Source organism: Labeo rohita, chromosome 23 (assembly GCF_022985175.1).
Source record: "Labeo rohita strain BAU-BD-2019 chromosome 23, IGBB_LRoh.1.0, whole genome shotgun sequence".
Taxonomy (NCBI): domain Eukaryota; kingdom Metazoa; phylum Chordata; class Actinopteri; order Cypriniformes; family Cyprinidae; genus Labeo; species Labeo rohita.
Window position 1 is genome coordinate 17413652 of NC_066891.1, and position 20880 is coordinate 17434531.

The following is a 20880-nucleotide window of genomic DNA, read 5'->3' on the forward strand; positions in this document are numbered from 1 at the left end:
CTCAAAATATGGGATAAGAAAGAAAAATAGTAGAAAAATAAAACAACACCAATATTACAAAATATAACATTAAAAAGTGTTAAAAATCATTTATTTTTCTTAAAGTAAATCTGTCCAACAGCAACACCAGCAGGTAAAGTTACAGGGGGAGTCCGCATCTCTCTCGCCTCCCCTGAGCACACTGAGTTTTAACAGACTCCCTAAAGTGTGCAGTGAGTTTGGTGGGGTGTAATTGAGAATGAATGGGGAAAGTCATGTGAGAGGAAGCAATGCCTCCATCACGATATGACTGGATATGACTGGCTATGCAAATAAAACCTAGTTGCATTAATATAATGGATCCAAAAAAACATATGCACACAGGGTTCGCACAGACACTGTAAAATTAAATTTCAGGACTTTCAAGGACTTTTCAAGCACGCCTTTTGATTTCCAAGGACTTCAATCAGAGATCTCACTTACTGAATGATGTATTTTAATTCAAATTCTAAAAAAATAGAAATAAATAAAAAATATACTAATAAAAAAATGGCAAAAATAAAGTGAAGCACATGCAATGTATTACTACTAAAGTATTACAAACTAAACCATGGTTAGTTTTCTTGTTTTTGGTTATGTTTTTATAACTGTACTGCCTTGATGGTTTGATGTTTTCTACTGTTTATGAAAAAAAAAGATTTGTGAAATCGCTCTGAAATCTTGATATGAAACAAATGATTCGCGAACCCACACCGTAGTCCCGATCTGAATTAAATGATTCGCGCTCGGTGCTCCGAAGTTCCGATCTAAAGCAAAAGATTTGCGAACCCACTCTGAATTTCTGAACAAAATCAAATGATTCGCGATCGATAGTCTGAAGTTCCAATCTAAAGCAAAATATTTGTGATCCACACTCTGAATTCCCAATCTGAATAAAGATTTGTGAACTATCATTTCAAATCAGCACTCGACGCATGTATCGCAAAATGTTTTACATCGGGATTTCAAATTGCATATTGCGAATCATTTGATTTGAATCATTCAATTCGCTGAAAGATTCACAAATCCATCCCGGTCTAAATCAAATGATTTGTGATGCGCATTCGGAAGTCCAGACCTGAATCAAATAATTTGCGATACGCAGATTTCTAATCTAAATCAAATGATTCGCAATACGCAATTTGAAGTCCCGATCTGATACTAACTGCGTTCGGATCGCTTCAAAACAGTGAATCGTTTTGTGATGCAATGGTTTAACCGAATTAGTTTCAAAGTGCTCTGTTTCACCCATAATTACATGCTTTTTAAAATCATTAGAAGTGATGTTGAAATTCGAAAATGAATGGCTCTTATAATTTGATCTGTCTTTTGCTAATGAATCGCTTGAAATGAATGAACTAAGTCACAAGTTTGAATCAATCAGAGCAGTTCCAGCGTAAATGACTCAACTGATTTGGTTCATCTTTTACTCTTTTTGCATCTTCAGCCATGTTTACAATCAACTGTTTCTATTATTTCTGACATTAACTAAAATAAGCAAATAAGCACTTATTTCATAGATACATTGTCTTTCAATAATTCAAGCACTTTTCAAGTACCTCTTTGGGAATATTGCTATTTTCAAGGGTTTTCTATATCTTAAATTTCAAAAAGTCAAATTCAAGTACTTCAAGCACTTTAAACACCTTGTACACACCCTGTGCGCAATTATTTTACCTCTTTGTCTGGACACTGATCTTGCCCTACAGGCATGTCCTCTTTTGGCTTCTTCCAGGTCTTTGGTGCACTAGATGTAGCTGTACAAAGAAAAGACTTGTGTTACTCGACCAACCCCCACAACAGGGAAATTCATCTTCGGTGTATATTCCAACTGCTCACCTTGACTTGAGCTTTTTCTGGACTGCAAGAAGGGCTCGCCTCTCTTGTCCGGCAAGGCCTCGATCTCCTTCCCTGTTTCTTTGAGCTCTGCTCCTGTAGAGGGTCTCTTGGCTAACCCTGCAGAAACCTGACTTGGATGTGTGAGGCCTGGAGGAGGAGCAGGAGTGGTGGAGATAGCAGCAGTAGTTGAGGTGGAGAGGGATGGGGCGACGGGACATCCAGTGCTGTCCTCAGCAGGAGGCGAGGGACTATCCGCCTTTCCCCCCGCAGACTCGGCCTCCAGCACCGGTGTGATGGGCCTGGGCTCCGGGCTGGGGGACTGGGGCACGCTGGAAGTAGGCAGCAACTGAGAGACTTCCCTGGGTTGGGATTCCAAGTCTTCACTCAAGGGAGCAGCATCGGTGTCCGTCAGCCCATTGATGGCCTTTTCAGGCTGGGCCGGGGACGTAGACAGGCTCTGAGGTGAGGGCTGCTCTGAGGGGGATTTGTCCGGCTCAGAGCTTTCGGGTTCTGGTGTGATAGCTTTAGTGGGGCCAGGCTCAGCTGATGGGCTCGGGGAGTCTGCTGACTCCACTGTTGAGGCAGGTACGGAAGGAGTCGGGGCTGTAGCTACACTTGAGGCCGTTTCTGGGCCAGAGGGGGGAAGCTCGGTTTTCTGTGGGGGAGAGGGCGCTTGGACTGGGCTGCTCAGATCTCTTCTCTCCAATGGAGTCTCTGGCTGCCGCAATCCTGGAGATGCAGATCTTTGCGAGGCAAACTCTTGTTTTGGCTTGTCATCTAGAGCCATAAAGTGAAATGCATTAGAGCTATATAAACAGACAGAGTAGGGTACTTAAAAAATAAACATCGTGATAAAATCCTGATAATATGGAAATTATAGTATTTCACAGTTTGGCTTTGGTGACAACAATCATATATGTGACCCTGGACCACAAAACCAGTCTGAAGTAGCACGGGTATATTTGTAGCAATAGCCAAATTACATTGTATTTGGTATCTGGTTTTGTCCACAAAACTAGACATAAGGGTCAATATTTTGAAACTGAGATTTTATTTGTCCAAGAAAATCTATTTGAAAATAGAATTGTTTTTTTTGTTTTTTTTTTGAGGGTGCAAAAAAAACAAAAAAAAACAAAAGAACTATCACTATATCACTAATCAAAAATTAAGTTTTGATATATTTATGGTAGGAAATGTACAAAATATCTTAATGGAACATGATCTTTACTTAATATCCTAATGATCTTTGGCATAAAAGATAAAGTAATCATTCTGACCTATACAATGTATTGTTGGATATTGCGTCAAATATTACATATCTTATATTACATATTGTCAAATATAATAAAATAATATATATACACACATATAATATAAAAGGAAAGCAACAACAACATGAAAGTGAAAATGTTAAGCTTTTTAAATAATTACTTAAAATTATTTAAAATTTTATTATTCAAATAATTATTTAATTTAAATAATATTAATTAAAAAATTAAATACATATTAAGAATACACATTAAATCGAAAAATGAATTAATGAATAACAAAATATATTTTCTGTGATTTTGTTGGCAATATAAAAGTAAACCACTTAATGAAAGTCCTGATCTTAAGCTAAATGAAATTAAATAGAAAAATATATAAATTAATAAATGAATAACACAAATTAATAAATGAATGTAATGTATTTACAGTGATTATGTTGGCAATATAAAATTAAACATGAAATGCACTAATAAAACATGACAGTGAAACTTTTTCATGTGTTAGTTAAAAATTAAATACTAAAAACTGAATAAATAGATTAATAATTAAATAACAGTGTATTTGGAATTCTTTTCAGTAATTAAATAAAACAAAAAAATAACACAAAATAAACCTAAAATATAAATTAAACAATATTTGATATTTATTTAAATAAATAAATAGTTGAATTAATGAATGAACGAATAAATAAATAAATAAATACAGTAATAATGTAATAAGTAACATCAAGAAAGTGGTGATCTTAAAGTCCTAAGGCCGCGTGTCCACCAAAGCGTATTTTTTTAGCGTTGCATTTTTTTTAAAACACCACATCTGTTTCGCGCTGAGCATTCAGGTGTTTTTTTCTCAGCACTAAGAATTGAAGAATGTTCAACTTTGAGTAAAACGCTGTGCTCATCACACTTCTAGTCAGCTAACCAATCACAGTGGAGGAGGGGCGGGACTAATACCGATCACCCCGCTAATACTACGAACAACAATAGACAAGTTAAAATAGCTTGTCTCCGAGTACTTATGTATTTAACAGACTGAATTGCCAGACCACTATAAGTTTGTTATGAAAAATAATGCTTGGAGAAACATTTCATTTGTGATGTGTCTGCTAATACTTCAGCAGATATTCTGTATCATAGCAACTACAGCGTCTCAATGGGAAAAAATGCTCACATATATAAGCACTCACAGCTGGGCATTTTCAGCTGGCTACAAACGCTTTGGTGAACAAGCAGCCTAATATCTGCTAAATAAATAAATAACCCCATGCACAAATGTATTTTTATTTGTGCAGTATATGCTTTTGATTTGACCTTTTACATAACCTCAGAAACATTAATAGGCTGAAGAATAGATCAGTGGTTCTCAACTGGTTTTGCTTCAGGGCCCAGATTTTACACTGGACATGAAATGCAAAAACATTTTACAGCTAAAAATAGTTGGACGCAGATGAGACCACAAGCCAGACCCATTTACAAATGCCCGGCCAACTCAAAGTAATAAGGTGGATTATTTGCATTTAGGATTGTTTATTCCCTGCTGTCTATGACTCTCAGGTCTCTCAGGACCCACCAGTTGAGGACCGCTGCTCTGAACCTGCAGTGAGAAGGTGACAACCGCAGCAAAGCCTGACCTGCTTTCAAGTCGATGGTTGCAGGAGGGAGTTGGGCGCTGTCCACGTTATACACGACTTGCCCGTGATCCGCTACCTGGCTGGTCAGCTGCTGGGATTTGAGGTAGAAAATGTGAGGATAATGAGGGTGTGGACATAAAAACTAGCAACAGAGAGACACAAGGCAAAAGCACATATGCAGCACACAGACAGAGCAGGAAAAGCAGAAAAACAAAAAGAATGGAGAAGAGAGAGGGAGGGGCAGAAATGAACGAAACATGGGGAGGAAAAGAGGAAAGAGAGCAGAGGAGAGACGAACACTGTTAACGTTCAGGGAGAGAAGACAGAGGAAGTGTCAAAACATAGTGAGTAGAGCTGCACGATAAATCGCACGCAATATCAAATGCGCATCTTGTCAGTAAAGCTGGTTCTGTAATCGGTAGTAAATCTCCATCACATGTGTGCTTTCAGATAGAGCAGCGTTTATTACACAGAGCCGTTGTTCATCGACAAGCTGCGCGAAACCACACAGACGATATCAGATTTGTGCAGACTGTCAGTGAACAACGGCTCTGTGTAGTAAACGCTTCTCTATCTGAAAGCACACACGTGATGGAGATTTACTACTGATTACAGAACCAGCTTTACTGACAAGACGTGCACTGGATATCGCATGTGATTTATCGTGCAGCCCTAATAGTGAGTGCTCCATCTACAGGGACAGTGCCTTAGATTAGGGGGTTTTAAACCTAAAAAAAAAGCTATATATTTTTTGTACACAGCTGTTCAAATGTTTGGAATCTGTAAGATTTTTTGTTTTTTAAATTAGTGTTTTATGTATTTTACAATGTAAAATAATGTTTTTCTATTTTAATATACATTAAAATCTAATTTATTCCTGTGGTCAAAACTGAATATTCAGCATCATTACTCCAGTATTCAGTGTCACATGATCCTTCAAAAATCATTCTAATATGCTGATTTATTATCAGTGCTGGAAACAGCTGTGCTGCTTAATATTTTTTCTGGAATCTCTACAGCGTTCTTTGATGAATAAAAGGTTAAAAAGAACAGCATTTATTTAAATTTTTTAAATTATTTATTTTTCTAACAGTATACACTACTGTTCAAAAGTTTGGGGTCAATACATTTTTAGTCTTTTTTTTTTTTTAAAGAAATTAATACTTTTATTCAGTAAGGATGCGTTAAATTGATAAAAAGTGATAGCGAAGACTTATATTGTTAGAAAAAACTCATATTTTCAATAAATGCTGTTCTTTTTAACTTTTAATTCAAAGAATTCTGAAAAAAAAAAAAAAAAGTATTACAGGTTCCAAAAAAATATTTGGCAGCACCACTGTTGCCAACATTTATAATTCTAATAATAAATCAGCATATTAGAATGATTTCTGAAGGATCATGTGATGCTTAAGACTAATAATAGCCATCACAGAATCACAGAAATATATTTTAAAGTATATTAAAATAGAGTATATTAAATCATATATATATATATATATATATATATATATATATATTTTTTTTTTATTATTATTAACAGTATTTATTTTTTTATTTATTATATTACCAGTATACCCTTCATGTACACACTATGAATTATTTAATTCATATTTATGTAGTGAGCAAGCTAAAGGTGATAATAATACTCTTTTTATATGTCTTATTTTTAACATATATATTATTAACAAACTCAAATGTTTGGGGTTGGTAAGATTTAAAAAAAAAAATTTATGATCAATAATGATCATAAAATTAAATGTTTAATTATCATCATGGAACATAATCTTTACTTCTTTACATAAAATGCCAAATTTAATTTAAAATGTATTTAATGATTAATGCTTTCTAATTTTAATATTTTAAAATGTATATTACTTCATTAATTTAGTCTTCAGTGTCACATGATCCTTAGAAATTAGAAATCATTCTAATATGCTGATTTGGTGCTCTAGAAAAATTTCTTATTATTATCAGTGTTGAAAACAGTTTGCTGCTTAATATTTTTTGTGGAAACCATGATAAATACATATTTTTTCATGGATTCTTTGATAAAGTTTTTTTTTTTTTTTTTTTTTTTTGTAATAATGAGAATGTTTTTAGTAAATCTTTTGATCAATTTAATGTGTCCTTACTGAATCAAAGTATTAATTTCTTTACAATTCTACAAGTATTTTTTTATTTCTTCCTGTAAAAAAATACATTTTGTAAATTCTGTGGATCTTAATTTGAAAATCCGTTTTATATTAGGCACAGAGAGGACAAGAGATATTCTAGAGTGTGTAGATGAGGAGTCACTGTAAAGGGAACACACAGGGATCAGGATGACACAAACAATCATGAGGCAGAACTACAACTACAACACGACAGAATGGGCAAGACTGAAATTTCGTACAAATTTAAAAATACACGTTTATAGACTTTTGCTTCTATAGGAAAAAAGTTTCAAGACTATTCAAAGTTCCTCCTCAAGTGCACAGCATAAAATTAGTGGTTTGTGGGTAAAAGATCAAACTCTTAAGTAAAGTTCCTGACCCACTGACATAAGCTGTGGCTTTAGATAAGAAGATAAACTCCTGATTATAATGGAATGGAAACTTTGGCAGTGCGGCAACGTCAGTAAGTGGGGTTGCTATGGTGTTCAGACTAGATTTTACCATGTTGCTATGCAGTTGCTAGGGTGTTCTGGATGGTTGCTTACTGGCTGATGTCTAAAGAGCTCATTTCCAAGGTACGTACATTACATTACAAACACTACTGAGCTAAATCTGTATGTGTGCATGATTTGGTCTATGTGATTGGCCGTCTTACCTGTGGAGGTGTAGGAGTGGAGGAGGGCCGTCCCACAGGTGGGGTTGGGTTCCGACTTCCGCCCACCCCTGATAATATCTCGTCTGTCACATCCTTGCCGCCCTGGTTGGGGTCTCGGATGCGGATCTTGGAGGACAATAAAGAGACAGAGAATTAAATGATAAAGCATCAGAAGCATCATTTACTACTTTTTTAGGATTGCAAATGTTGTTAATAACATGTGAATTACATCTGAGTTTTTCAATAAACATTTCCTCAAGGCATTATGGATTCTAGTCTACGAACTGCTATAATGTACGCAATGATGATACTCACTGTTTTCTTTTCCCTCTTAGCAGGTGGAGGTTGCTGCGGTGTAGGCACTATAATGGATGGAGATGGTGTGTACATGGGCTGCCCAGGATAGTAAGGAGGTCCTGCTGCTCACAAAACACACCAAAGTTATTAAAGATTCATTCACACCAAAAATATATATATATATACACACACACACACATTTATTATTACTAATTAATCAATTAATAGTATAACAAAGCCTAATTTTTTGTATATGCTGAAAAACAATTTCAGTGTTCTTCTTAATGTTCAATATATATGCAAATTAAAGGCAATGAACACAAATATAAATTCATTAAAATAGACTATGCTATGCATTTTGTGCAAAAAGTTTAAAATATAATTAATTTAACAACAAACTTATGCCAATTATATAACTATTTACAATTATACACTACCAGTCAAAAGTTTTTGAACAGTAAGATTTTTAATGTTTTTAAAGTCTCTTCTGCTCACCAAGCCTGCATTTATTTAATCCAAAGTACAGCAAAAACTGTAAAGTTTTTAAATATTTTTACTATTTAAAATAACTGTTTTCTATTTTAATATATTTTAAAATGTAATTTATTCCTGTGATCAAAGCTGAATTTTTAGCATCATTACTCCAGTCACATGATCCTTCAGAAATCATTCTAATATTCTGATTTGCTACTCAAAAAAACATTTATTATTATTATTATTATTATGAAAGTTTTTTTTTAAGGTTTCTTTGATGAATAGAAAGTTCAGAAGAACAGCATTTATCTGAAATAGAAATATTTTGTAATGTTATAAATGTCTTTATCACTTCGGATCAATTTAAAGAATCCTTGCTAAATAAAAGTATTAATTTCTTAATTAATTAATCATTTCTTTCCCAAAAAAAAGTATACTGACTCCAAGCTTTTGAATGGTATAGTGTATAATGTAACAAAAGCTTTTTAGTTCTTTATATTTTTCTTTATATCTTTATATTCATCAAAGAATCCTGAAAAAAATTTACTCAACTGTTTTAAATACTGATAATAATAACAATAATAATAAAAATGTTTCTTGAACAGCAAATCAGCATATTAGAATGATTTCTGAAGGATCATGTAACACAAAAAAAATGTCTGATGTAATGATGCTGAAAATTTAGCTTTGTTCACAGGAATAAATTACATTTTAAAATATATTCAAATAGAAAACAGCTTTTTTAAATAATAAAAATATTTCAGAATGTTACTGTTTTGGTGTACTTCAGATCAAATAAATGCAGGCTTGGTGAGCAGAAGAGACTTTAAAAATATTAAAAATCTTACTGTTTGAAAACTTTTGACTGGTAGTGTATAGTTGTTGCAGCAAAGGCGAAAACTGCATAAAAGTATATTAACACAACTCACAATCATATGCCACATTTTTTTTTATTTTCTGATAATTTGTCAGCTACTGAAATTGTGAAACCAAAAAAGAAAAAATCTAACTAATTAACCAGAACCTAATGAGTATGTCCAACCTTTACATCAGCATGATAAATCTTAAAATACTGTTTTTCATTCTAAAAATGTGGACTGTACAACATTAACAGTTAAGTAAACATCAATTCAATCCAAGTCAGCAGACTCCATGAGAAAGTCAACAGCAATCCACAGGTGGCCAGCAAGGCAGGAAGGAGCTCACCATAAGGAGCAGGGAAGTCCCCTGGACTGGGTCCAGCATAAAAGGTACTAGGTCCAGTGGGCTGGACTGGGTACTGCTGAGGAGGCCCAACATATGGAGGAGCACTGTGACGGTACTGTAGAATCACACACGACAAACAAATGTAAATCAACCGGACCAAGCTCAGTTATGTAATTTGTACATAAACAACACAACAAACATAATCCAGTACATTAAAACATCCTGATGTAAACACACGGTCCAGATATAGTAAGTGTAATGTGATTCCAGTCTGGAGTCTTGTGCTGTCTGACCTGAGGGATATAGTACTGAGGTGTCTGTGGGGAATGGAAGGGCATGTGAGCCATGGTCATCATGATGGGCTGATTGGGGGAGTAGACCGCTGCTGTGGGGGTCTGAGACGTGGGCCGAATGGGAGGGTTGTTGCTTGGAATGGTGGGCCGCGCCGTTTGCATCTGCGTCCTCTGGAAAAACTAAGGAGAGAGAGAAGGGATCAGTTATGTGGATCATCTTTGAAAACTCTGGCAAACTAATAAGTGTAACAAGTGTATTTAAGAAGTCATCGGAAGAAGCCCACTAAAGTAGTAAACACATATTTGTACAACTATTTATATAAAAGCATGCAAGAAACAAAAACATATCGTTCTAAACAACATGCACTTAAAACAATACAGATGTACTAAGATTTCTGTTATAATGGTTTCATAATCACAGTAAGGTATTTGCGGTTTTTCATTTCAACTCCGAACACAACCAGTAAACTAAAGCAGCTTATTTGCTACATTTTGAAGAGAACGTTCTATTAATAAGTCCCTCTAATAGACCTGTTGACACAAGCATCTCACACTTGTTACTATGTACCGATGCCAAACAACAACAGTGAATCATTATTTTTCATCCAAACAAACTGACAACTGGTTTCTCACTGAATCAGTGCATTAACTGTTGCAGAACTATGTGAGTCATAATGGCCACGTACACACCGCGGCTAAATACGGCTGTCACTCCTATTCTGGGTGCTTAATTATGTTTTCTACACAAAGGTTACATTGTTACATTTTAGGAGTGACAACCACATTTAAACAATTATCCTTGTGTGTGTGTGTAAATGTGTAAATCAGAAATCATTCCAGAAAATGCTTGTTGCCTCCATATTTTGATTTTAAGTTTAGCTATTTTTGAAAAATATACCTCTGTTCAAAAGTTTGGGGTCAGGAAGAATGAAAAAAATTATTCAGCAAATATACAATATAATTGATCAAAAGTGAATATAAATATGTATTAAGCAGCACAACTGTTTTCAACACTCATAACCAGGGCTCTCCAGTGCAACCATTTCAGTCGCATTTGCTGACCCCATCAGCATATTTGCATATCTGTGCATCTCCATTCAAACACAGCTGTGTTTCATTTACGAATGAATGTGCGTTTTTAAACAAATCTAATGAGTCAATGAATCAAATGCCCATTAATAAAGACAGTTACTTGAATCACGTGAATCTGCCGTTCGAATGAATCAAATGAATGAATGATTCAGTAATAAAATGAATGACCTGCCGCCACCTACGGCACATTACGTTTAATTTTTAAAGCATATTTTTAGTTATTTAAATCGTTTAATATTTCTATATTCAAATTTTTATATTTAAAACATTAATCTCATCATCAATTTATGAATTTAACTGCACTCTTGCCACCTCTGAGCCTCATTAAACGTCTGAAAATACACTTATGGCCACTTTTGAGTTCTTCTGTGCCACCTCTGTAGTACAAATTAATTTTAAGTTAATACTGATTTCATTTGATTGGTAACTTATTCTTCTTATTCTATGTGTTTCTATTCTTTAATTAAACATTTTAAAAAGCTTATAAACATTTTTTGATGACATAAAAGATGACATAATTTTTGGCTAATTTTTAATCAGATATTTTGATTATTGATTTGAAGGTACTCCTAAAAATAAAAGTAAGTGTAGAGCCCTGATAACAACAGTAAAAGTTTCTTAAGCACTAAATCAGCATATCAGAATGATCATGTGACACTGAAGACTGCACTGTAAAAAACTATTTGACTCAACTTAAAATAATATGATACCTGGCTGCCTAAAAATTTTAAGTTCAGTCGACTCAAATAAGTTTAGTCAACTTGAAATGTAAATTTGTACTAAGTGACAACTTAGACATTTGAGTTGATTCAACCTGAAATTTTAAGGCAGCTGGGTAACTTACCATTTTTTAAGTTTAACAAACCAAATTTTTGTTAAGTCAACTCAAATATCTAACTTGTCACTTAGTGCAACTTAACATTTCAAGTTGACTAAACTTATTTAGAGTTGACTGAAGTTAAAATTGAGGCAGCAGGGTAACAAATTATTTTACATTGACTCAACAAATTGCCTTTTTTTTGTTTGTTTGTTTGTTTGTTTGTTTTTCACAGTGTGGAGTAATGATGCTGAAAACTCAGCTTTGCCATCACAGAAATAAACTACATTTTAAAATATATTCAAATAGAAAAGAACTGTATTCATTTAATAATATCTCTTTGGTGAGAATAGGTGAAATCTTTTAAAAAATATTAAAAAAAGCTTTCCAACCCCAAACGCTTTAACATATTAACATCCCGTTTAATAACCATCAGACCATAATAAATTTACAGCTGTGAGCTAAATTGTTGCTATATGATTATCTTTTCATAATTTCTATTAGATAACAGCATTTGCGAAATTAATAAATGTAAACGAACATTCTCTGCGACTGACTGATCCAACAGAAACCCTTAATTAAAAAAAAAAGCCAAACATTTACAATGTCTGACTCAGCATGCCCTAAAGCGCAGTGAATTACAGTGATGAGAAAAGGATTCTAATTATTAAGTGACTGGGAAAAGCCTGTCAGAGGTAAACAGTCTTGAACTCTCTGATGCTGACAGTAAACCAAAACACACAGTAATTGGAGACTGTGGGTGTGGCCAGTCGAGCAGAGTTCCCTTAAGGACAGTCAGCATGCTGTTCTCTGTACACAGACAGTAGCTGTACTATCTGCAGATGCATCATTACTCTAACTGCCACAGATGATCGGGAGCCAGCAGCTCTACCTACACAGGCAGCATTTTAAGGCATCATAGGCACACTTTCAATAAAAAGGCTGGCAACATGGCGATGTCTTTTAAGATACCTTCTTTTGGCCAAGAACCACATGCACCCTTCTAAGAGAAGAAAATCCCAAAACGCATTGTGACAAGCTCAGTAAGATATTTCCATCCAAGATGGCAGATGAACAAAGGGAAATGTAAAATACACATAGCCTATATTCTATTAAATGAAAAACACAATCTATTCAATGATGCACTGCAATGAAAATTCTTAATGAATCTAAAATAAATGGTTTTCATGCAGTGTCTGCAAAATGCTCTCCACTTGAAAGCTAAAAGAATGATTATGTATATGAAAAATATTGAAATGAAGGGCTTTACTAGTCAATCTCAGTAAGTACACTCTAAAAAAAATACTGGCTTCAGCCTCTTGGGTCATTTTATCGGGTTATCATTTATATTTTTACCCAGGTGCTGGGTAGTTTTTCTGCACTCTAAAAATTGCTGGGTTATTTTTTAACCCAAATGCTGGGTTCAGCCTGTTGGGTCATTTTATTGGGTAATGTTTTATATTTTACCCAGGTGCTGGGTAGTTTTTCTGCACTCTAAAAAAATGCTGGGTTATGTTTTTAACCCAAATGCTGGGTTCAGCCTGTTGGGTCATTTTATTGGGTTATCATTTATATTTTTACCCAGGTGCTGGGTAGTTTTTCTGCACTCTAAAAATTGCTGGGTTATTTTTTAACCCAAATGCTGGGTTCAGCCTATTGGGTCATTTTATTGGGTAATGTTTTATATTTTACCCAGGTGCTGGGTAGTTTTTCTGCACTCTAAAAAAATGCTGGGTTATGTTTTTAACCCAAATGCTGGGTTCAGCCTGTTGGGTCATTTTATTGGGTTATCATTTATATTTTTACCCAGGTGCTGGGTAGTTTTTCTGCACTCTAAAAATTGCTGGGTTATGTTTGAACCCAAATGCTGGGTTCAGCCAGCTGGGTCATTTAATTGGGTTATTTTTAATATTTTTACCCAGGTGCTAGGTAGTTTTTCTGTAACTAAGCTGCTGGGTAATTTTGAACAGGTTATTTCTTTTCTACCCAAGTGCTGGGTTGAGCCAGTGAGAGCGTGGGCCTTTTGAGTCCTTTACAGAAAAGATCGGTCCTCAGCGCCACAGATTTGGTGCACTTCTTTAGCGAAATAAAGGTTTGTATACATTTTATTTCATTTATAAAGTCTTTATTGCATTGTAAATTATAATATTTTATGCAACGCAACATACAAGGACGAAATGTCAGTCAGCTGCATCGGCAGCGGTCGTTTTGCATGATGGAAATGCCTTTTGCCTTGGATAACATACAGTAAACTGATTTTATTCTTTATAATACTGATTTTAATTCGATTAATTAAGCTACAAGTGATATGCGAGGCGGCAGTCTGAGGTTCGTACTTTCCCCGGCAAACAGCAGCCCATCACCGGCTCAGATTTCGGCAACACATCGGCGCGAGAATTACACTGTAAAAAACTATTTGTTGAGTCAACTTAAAATAATTTGTTACCTGGCTGCCTTTAAAATTTTGACTAAACTTATTTGAGTTGACTGAACTTAAAATGGTAAAACAGAAGGGTAACAAATTATTTTAAGTTGACTCAATAAATTGTTTTTTTTTTTTTTTTTTTTTTTTTTTTTTTTTTTTTACAGTGTAAATTTTTTTTCAGTGAAAATTGATTGCAGAATGGTTGAATAGACTAATTAAAATGCTTTTCATTATTAAAAAGTGTTAAACAAGTTTAAATGTATGTTTTATTGTAAATTATGCTGTATAAATCATGCCCAAATAAACTGTTTCTCTTATATTTTTGTCCATGGGTCTTGCTTAATAATAAACGTTCATCTTTTGATTATTGCTGTTGCCTCTAGAATTCTAAGTGTGATTTTTAATTTCCAGCTCATTTTAAGCCTACAATATAATAATTTTTAAACAATAGTTTAACTAAAACAACCCAGCTTGTTGGGTAAAAACATTTAACCCAACCAGCTGGGTCAAAATAACCCAGCTTGTGTTCTTTCCAATATTTATCCCATTTAAAGCACTTTTTTTTTTTTTGCACAAAATGACCAACAACAGTTGTAGTCAGTTTTACAGATACCGTCTTCTTAGTGGAAAGACTATAAAGATAACACAACAAGCTGTAATTTAAGAACTTTTTCCAAGTCTAAATGTAATCATTTGCCTCTAATTTAGACTGCTTTTTAAGTAAATTTCCATGTCTGGCCTGAAACTACTATTAACATAATAGTTATGCGGTCCACAACACTGCGGTCCATCCATTTTATTCAGAAGAATGAGTTCCTGACAGTCTCAATGCCATATCACATTATTAAGTTAACATTACGAGCTTAGAGATTATTTTAATATCACGTTGCTAAGCGGCTTATTTTTTTTAAAACATAAATTGTAAGGACAAAGTGGGACAGACCTTTTTCTGACCGTTCTGTGATGTAGAGACAAAAATGCTTTGCTGTTAATGATAATACTAAAAGCTGCTCTTTAATTAAATGATACCGTCCAGTTTTAGACAACAACCTGCATATTAACGCAATACTCTTTCATCACATCATTAAATTACTTCATAATTTATTCCTTTTATGGTAAAATATGATTAATGAAGGTTCTTAGGTCACGTGTGACAGCTTGTAACAGCAGTTTATGGTTCATAAACGATGCCTACTTAAATATTAAAAAGTGACAACTTCAGGATCTACAGAACCATGAGTCAAAAGTAAATTTACAGTAATGTAAACTTCAGAAACATTACAAAAAACTTTTGAATGGTTTTGAATGTTTGAAATTAACCTTCGAGAAAACAATTCAGCTCACCAGTGTTTTGCTTTTTCAGCACAAGCATATCAATCCCCAAAATACTGGGTTATTTGAATCTTTTTTTTTTTTTTTTGGTGCATAATGTCTTGCAGTGTCATTTTTCCTCATTGTACTTGTCAACCATATGTTTTATTTAAAACAATTTAATTGAATCTTTTTTAATTGTATTTATGACTATTGGTGCAATAAAAACCCACCATCAGTAAACATGTCACTAATTTCGCTGAAGACATTAACGCTGTTAGAAATGTCTAACAGCTGAAAAGCAGCATGAAATTCCTTCCATAACAGTCCCACAGAGTCTCAATGTCTGCATTTTTGCAGTAATGTTTTCTAGAGCATTACAACATTGCAGAGCAGTGAATCCACCCGTCAACAACAAGTTCCAACAGGAAGCAATCAATGCATATAGAAAGAAACACCGATCAACATGCAAACCTAACAAATTAAATGTACAGCAAGCACTTTAAAATCAATCAGAACAACATGAACGTATACAGAGAAGAGGTAAACTGAAATGGAGGATTCTGCTGTCTTTGGGGTGGGTAGCTGCAGTGCAGTTGACTGGGCAGGGAAGTAGGAAGATGATGTTGAAAGAGAAACAGAGGACTTCATGCCATGCATTTTCCTCAAGACTGCAAATTACCTGAATGGGTCTGAATCCTCCCTTGAATATTGAAGCAGGAAAGAGAGAGAAGCTAATGGGATAATGCACTAATTGGTATGGAGGGATAGAGAGAGACTAACACACACACTTAAGGAGAGATCTGCAGTACAGAGCATGCAAAGAGCCTTTCCTTCAGGGAAAGCCATTTACAAAACAAGAGGGCACTATGCCGTGCTTTTTAGGTAGCCAAGTGACATCATCTTTATGTGGAAACACACAAGAAATGGGACCTGAAATCCGCTAACCCTCACAGATGCTCACAATGAACTGTTAAAACAGATGAAAGATAAATAGTCTCGAACAGAAGCAAGTCCCTGTGACAATATTTGTAGAGACAAAAGTTCAATGCTCACTGTAGGTGGGATAAATCACAGGATAATAATTCAGGCAAGGATCAAAACACCCAGATGAAGACACGGTGATAGTGTTAAATGCATATGGAGGTACAAGAAAATGTGACAGAAATATCTTTAAAAAAAAATACAATTAAGATTTAAAATATAAAACTATTTCACAATATATTGCATAATTCATTATTTATTTAAAGATTAGTATTATTTAAAGGGATAGTTCACTCAAAAATGAAAATTACTACATGATTTACTCACCTTCAAACCATGGTGAATGTAACTTTCTGCTTTCAGACAAATACAATCGAACTTACATTAAAAAATGTTGTGGCTCTTCTAAGCTTTATAACGGCAGTGAATGACTGGTGAGATTTTGAAGATCAATAAAGTGCATCCATCCATCATAAAAAGTACTCCACATGGCTCCGGGGTTAAAAAAGGCCTTCTGAAGCCAATCAATGTGTTTGTGTGAGAAAAACAGGCATATTTAAAACTTTATAAACCGTAGTCTCTAGCTTCCACTAACTGTCGTACACACGTTCACAAGAGAGTGGATGACACAGGACGTAGGCAAACGTGGAAGCGCAGTGGAAAGAGCAAAACAAAAACACCAGTCACAAAGTAGAAATACTGTAAAGAAAAATGTTAGATTTCAATATAAGGCAAGAGAAGACCGGTTTTCCTTTGCTATAAACAAAACTTGGTTCTTGTGAGATTAGCATATTATCACTTTATTGGACTTAAAAATCTCAACAGCCATTCACTGCCATTATAAAGCTGGGAAGCGCCAGGAAATTTTTTAATATAACTCAGATTGTATTTGTCTGAAAGTAGAAAGTCATATACAGTGGAGATGCACCGATTGCAAATTTCTTGGCCGATTCAGATATCCGATTTTTTCTAAATGTGACCTGCTGATACTGATTTTTGCAGATTCCGATTTTCTTTCTAAGAGCTATAATTGAGAGCATATATAAACAAAAATGATCTGTCATTTTCAATGCAATATATATATTAAAATTTATTAAACATTACAATTCCCTAAATCTGGACTAAGTTACAGATATTCTCTATAAATGCATCTACTCTGCAAAATTTCAAATTCATAAATAATTTTTTAAGATTAATGTTTAAAATTTTTTTAACCATACTAATAAGAAATGTTGGGAAAAATGCAATGATACTTATACTACCAGTAGGTGGCAGTCACTTTGTCATTCATTCAACCGATTTGTTCAAACAGCAGATTCATTTAGAAAGGAGGCAAGTGTCTTTTATGAATGGGTTTCTGAATCATTGACTCACCTGTTTTGTTCAAAAGCGCAGATTCATTTAGTTACGAAACTGCTATGCTGCTCGGAGACACAGAGTAGTTCTCCTCTGGCTTTGATTGGAACTATTTTCGTCAGCGATATTGAGCAAAAGCAGTCAAAATTGTGTCTAAAATGTACGTTACTTAATTTTATCTTCTTGTTTATTGTCTATTGTATAAAAATCACTGTCACAACGCAATTGCGATATTCTGATTAAACATCTTGGTTGTGCAATGCTGCGTACCTAAAACATATATTATAATATTTTTTTCTCATTTGTTTTGATTTCTGCACGAGTCTCTCTCACATACCCACTCAGGCTGCGTAAGCCTTATCTGGCATGACATAAATACAGTCGCCGTAAGTGTGACGTCAAAATGGACCAGCTCGGAATCTGCAGACTGACCAACTGGTCAGCGGTTCAGGCCGATCGTGCGAAAAATCATCTAATTCCGGTTCCTTGCCCGGTCGATTGGTGCATTTCTAAAATACAGCTAGGATGGCTTGTAGGTGAGTAAATCATGGATTAATTTTCTTTTTGGGTGAACAATCCCTATAAAGCAGAGGTCCCCAACCACTGTGTCGCAACCCACTACCGGGCTGTGGAAAAAATTTCAACCGTTCTGGGGAAAATTTGTATAGATATGATGCTCTGTTATTTACTATGCGTAAATGATTGCTCTATTCTGTACTTTCTTTGTATGCGATTGATATGGAGTAACAATTTGATGATTTCATGTTAAATTAGTAAATAAAAGATTGCTTTGATCTGTCATATAATCTATTAGGGCTTAAATGGATCCCAGTTGATCCGTGATAGTAAGAACCAGGTCCAGACCCCAACGTTCAGCATGTGATTTGCAGATTAATTTGCCAATTTACACGTTTACACAACAGCCATTTAAAACCACAGGAAGAAGAAATGAAACAGAACTCAATTCATTACTTACTCTCTGTTCTTGCACACACCCAAAGCGTGCACAAGCACAGAGACTTGTTTCAGACAGTGCGGCATACAGAGTTGATTCCTCTGATGTCTCCCCGCATTTAATATACGGACGGGGTTTGCGGTTACGTTGCAATATTGGAAGTATTTCTGTTTTAAACCATGAAGGCGAGTCAACGGATATCACACAAGAAACGTGAAAACTTTGTGCATTAGTTATGCCAGTGAACGTCTTAACTTCAGTCAATTCACTATACAGAAAGCGAAAGTAAAAAAAAAAGTGACAAGGTTTTCTAATGTTGCATTAACGGCACACATTCTCTCAGAGACGACAAGAGACGAATCTACTTCAACATATGCCGATAACAATATCTAAAATAACTGACTAAAATATATAATTAAATAGATAATAACTGTCTAAAATATAACCCCCTCCCCAGAAAATTCTGTTATAAAGGAATATAAAAAGATAAAAAAAATATATACTTTTTTTATATAATTTTTCAAGGTGAGACTTTCGGTCAGTGTTTTACATTTCAGGCTGTTCCTCACACAAAGCTACTATATGACTTGAATTCTTCTTCTACTTAGATGTTTCATGGAAGAAAGCAAGCAAAATAGGATTGGAATGGCATGAATTTTCTTATTGTTGGATATACTATCTCTTCAAAACCACGGGTTTCTTTAAGTAAATCATTTAGGTTATAGTGGGTTATAAAACAAGTTGGGATTCCTTTTATTACACAGTGAATGTTCACTTGGCACTAAGAAAAATAACCTTTAGCCTAAATTCTGACCTTAACTTAATGTTTACATGGTCTTAAGATTCAGATGTCAATTAAAAGGTCATTACTGTGGAGTCAGGCAGAATTATACATCCAATATTTCTTGGTGATCTTCAAAGTTTAATCGAATTACACAAACAATTCTAAACTGCATATGCTGCTGAACAGTTTGTTCCCTGACGTTTATTTTTGAATGTGTGTGTTTCTGTCTATGAGTCAAAACTGCTTATAGGGACAGATAGGGTGACCCCTGAATGTAGTAGATCATGTAGCTGGTCATTGTTCGCTCTTTTTTTATTAATCCATGTCACTCTAGACTTGTATGATTTTTTCTGCCTCAGACAAAATGCCGTCTGATTAAATTGATTGCTGACAATCACTGAGGAATCCATATAAAAATGTAAAATTCAGCAAAAAATAAAATCACAATGCATTACAATAATGGATCACTGTTTTATCAATTATTAGTGTCACTTATAAGACAACTTATTGCAAGTCATCTCAAAAAGTTACATTTTGTCATCATTTAGTCACATCATGTAATTTCAAACCCATATGAATTACTTCCTTCTATGAAACACAAAATAAGACATTTTATAGAGTGCTGGGTTCTAAGTGTGTGGTTATACTTTTTATATGTAGGTACATGTAGGTCTGTATATAGTTTGCGTGACACAGATTTTGCCACCAGAGTAGCACACGCACACTGTACACACACCATTCATTTTTTGTAACTGTGCATACATAGTACGTAAAGGTCACACATGCGTATTTAGTTTTTTTGCACTAATCAGTTAAACCACAAGGTGGCAACACTGATCCAGGCTATTGTTTCACAGCCGCATTGACAATCGCTGGTGTTACAGAATTACGAGAGAGCCGCAACTTTAGTTTAAAAGTGTACAAATGCATGTTACCGGTTATAACTTCTGGAAAGATATACAGCAGATGCTGTACAAAGATGAATCTTTCTACAGTGCACGTGTCGACCGCCTGCATTCATGCGTGCGATCTAATGGACAATACTTTGAAAGACTATGCGTCCCGTTGTGTGCATACTCTAGTGCATGCGTGAAAGAAACGTATATTTGGGCCTTTAGTGTTCACACTGTCATGGGGTCATGAACTGCCTTTTTTATTATTTTCTGTCTTTTTTCCATTTTCTGTCCTGTTCTTAACCCCCCCTCATCAGAACGCTCTGTTTGAATAGGTGTGGTGGATTATATACTTGGAAAAAAACGCCCACTGGTATGATTGGCTAACAGTTGTGTATGTTTGACAGCCTACATTCCTCATAGATGGACATT

The 20880-nt window shown here is 34.7% G+C and overlaps 1 protein-coding gene across 8 annotated transcripts in view; it reads right to left on the reverse strand.

The window, feature by feature from the left end:
- eif4g3b (eukaryotic translation initiation factor 4 gamma, 3b) overlaps positions 1-20880 on the reverse strand; it is a 66363-nt gene that overhangs the window by 19912 nt on the left and 25571 nt on the right. For 3 of the 8 annotated variants that reach the window (XM_051096506.1, XM_051096511.1, XM_051096504.1), the window contains exons 6-13: positions 16159-16179; positions 9832-10011; positions 9539-9653; positions 7877-7980; positions 7562-7687; positions 4754-4895; positions 1858-2634; positions 1696-1775 (exon numbers count right to left, since the gene is read on the reverse strand). In XM_051096506.1, coding sequence (XP_050952463.1) covers positions 1696-1775; positions 1858-2634; positions 4754-4895; positions 7562-7687; positions 7877-7980; positions 9539-9653; positions 9832-10011; positions 16159-16179 — 1545 coding nt within the window. The remainder of the gene's footprint in view (positions 1-1695; positions 1776-1857; positions 2635-4753; positions 4896-7561; positions 7688-7876; positions 7981-9538; positions 9654-9831; positions 10012-16158; positions 16180-20880) is intronic. The other 5 variants (XM_051096512.1, XM_051096510.1, XM_051096505.1 and 2 more) reach the window with 3 other exon arrangements.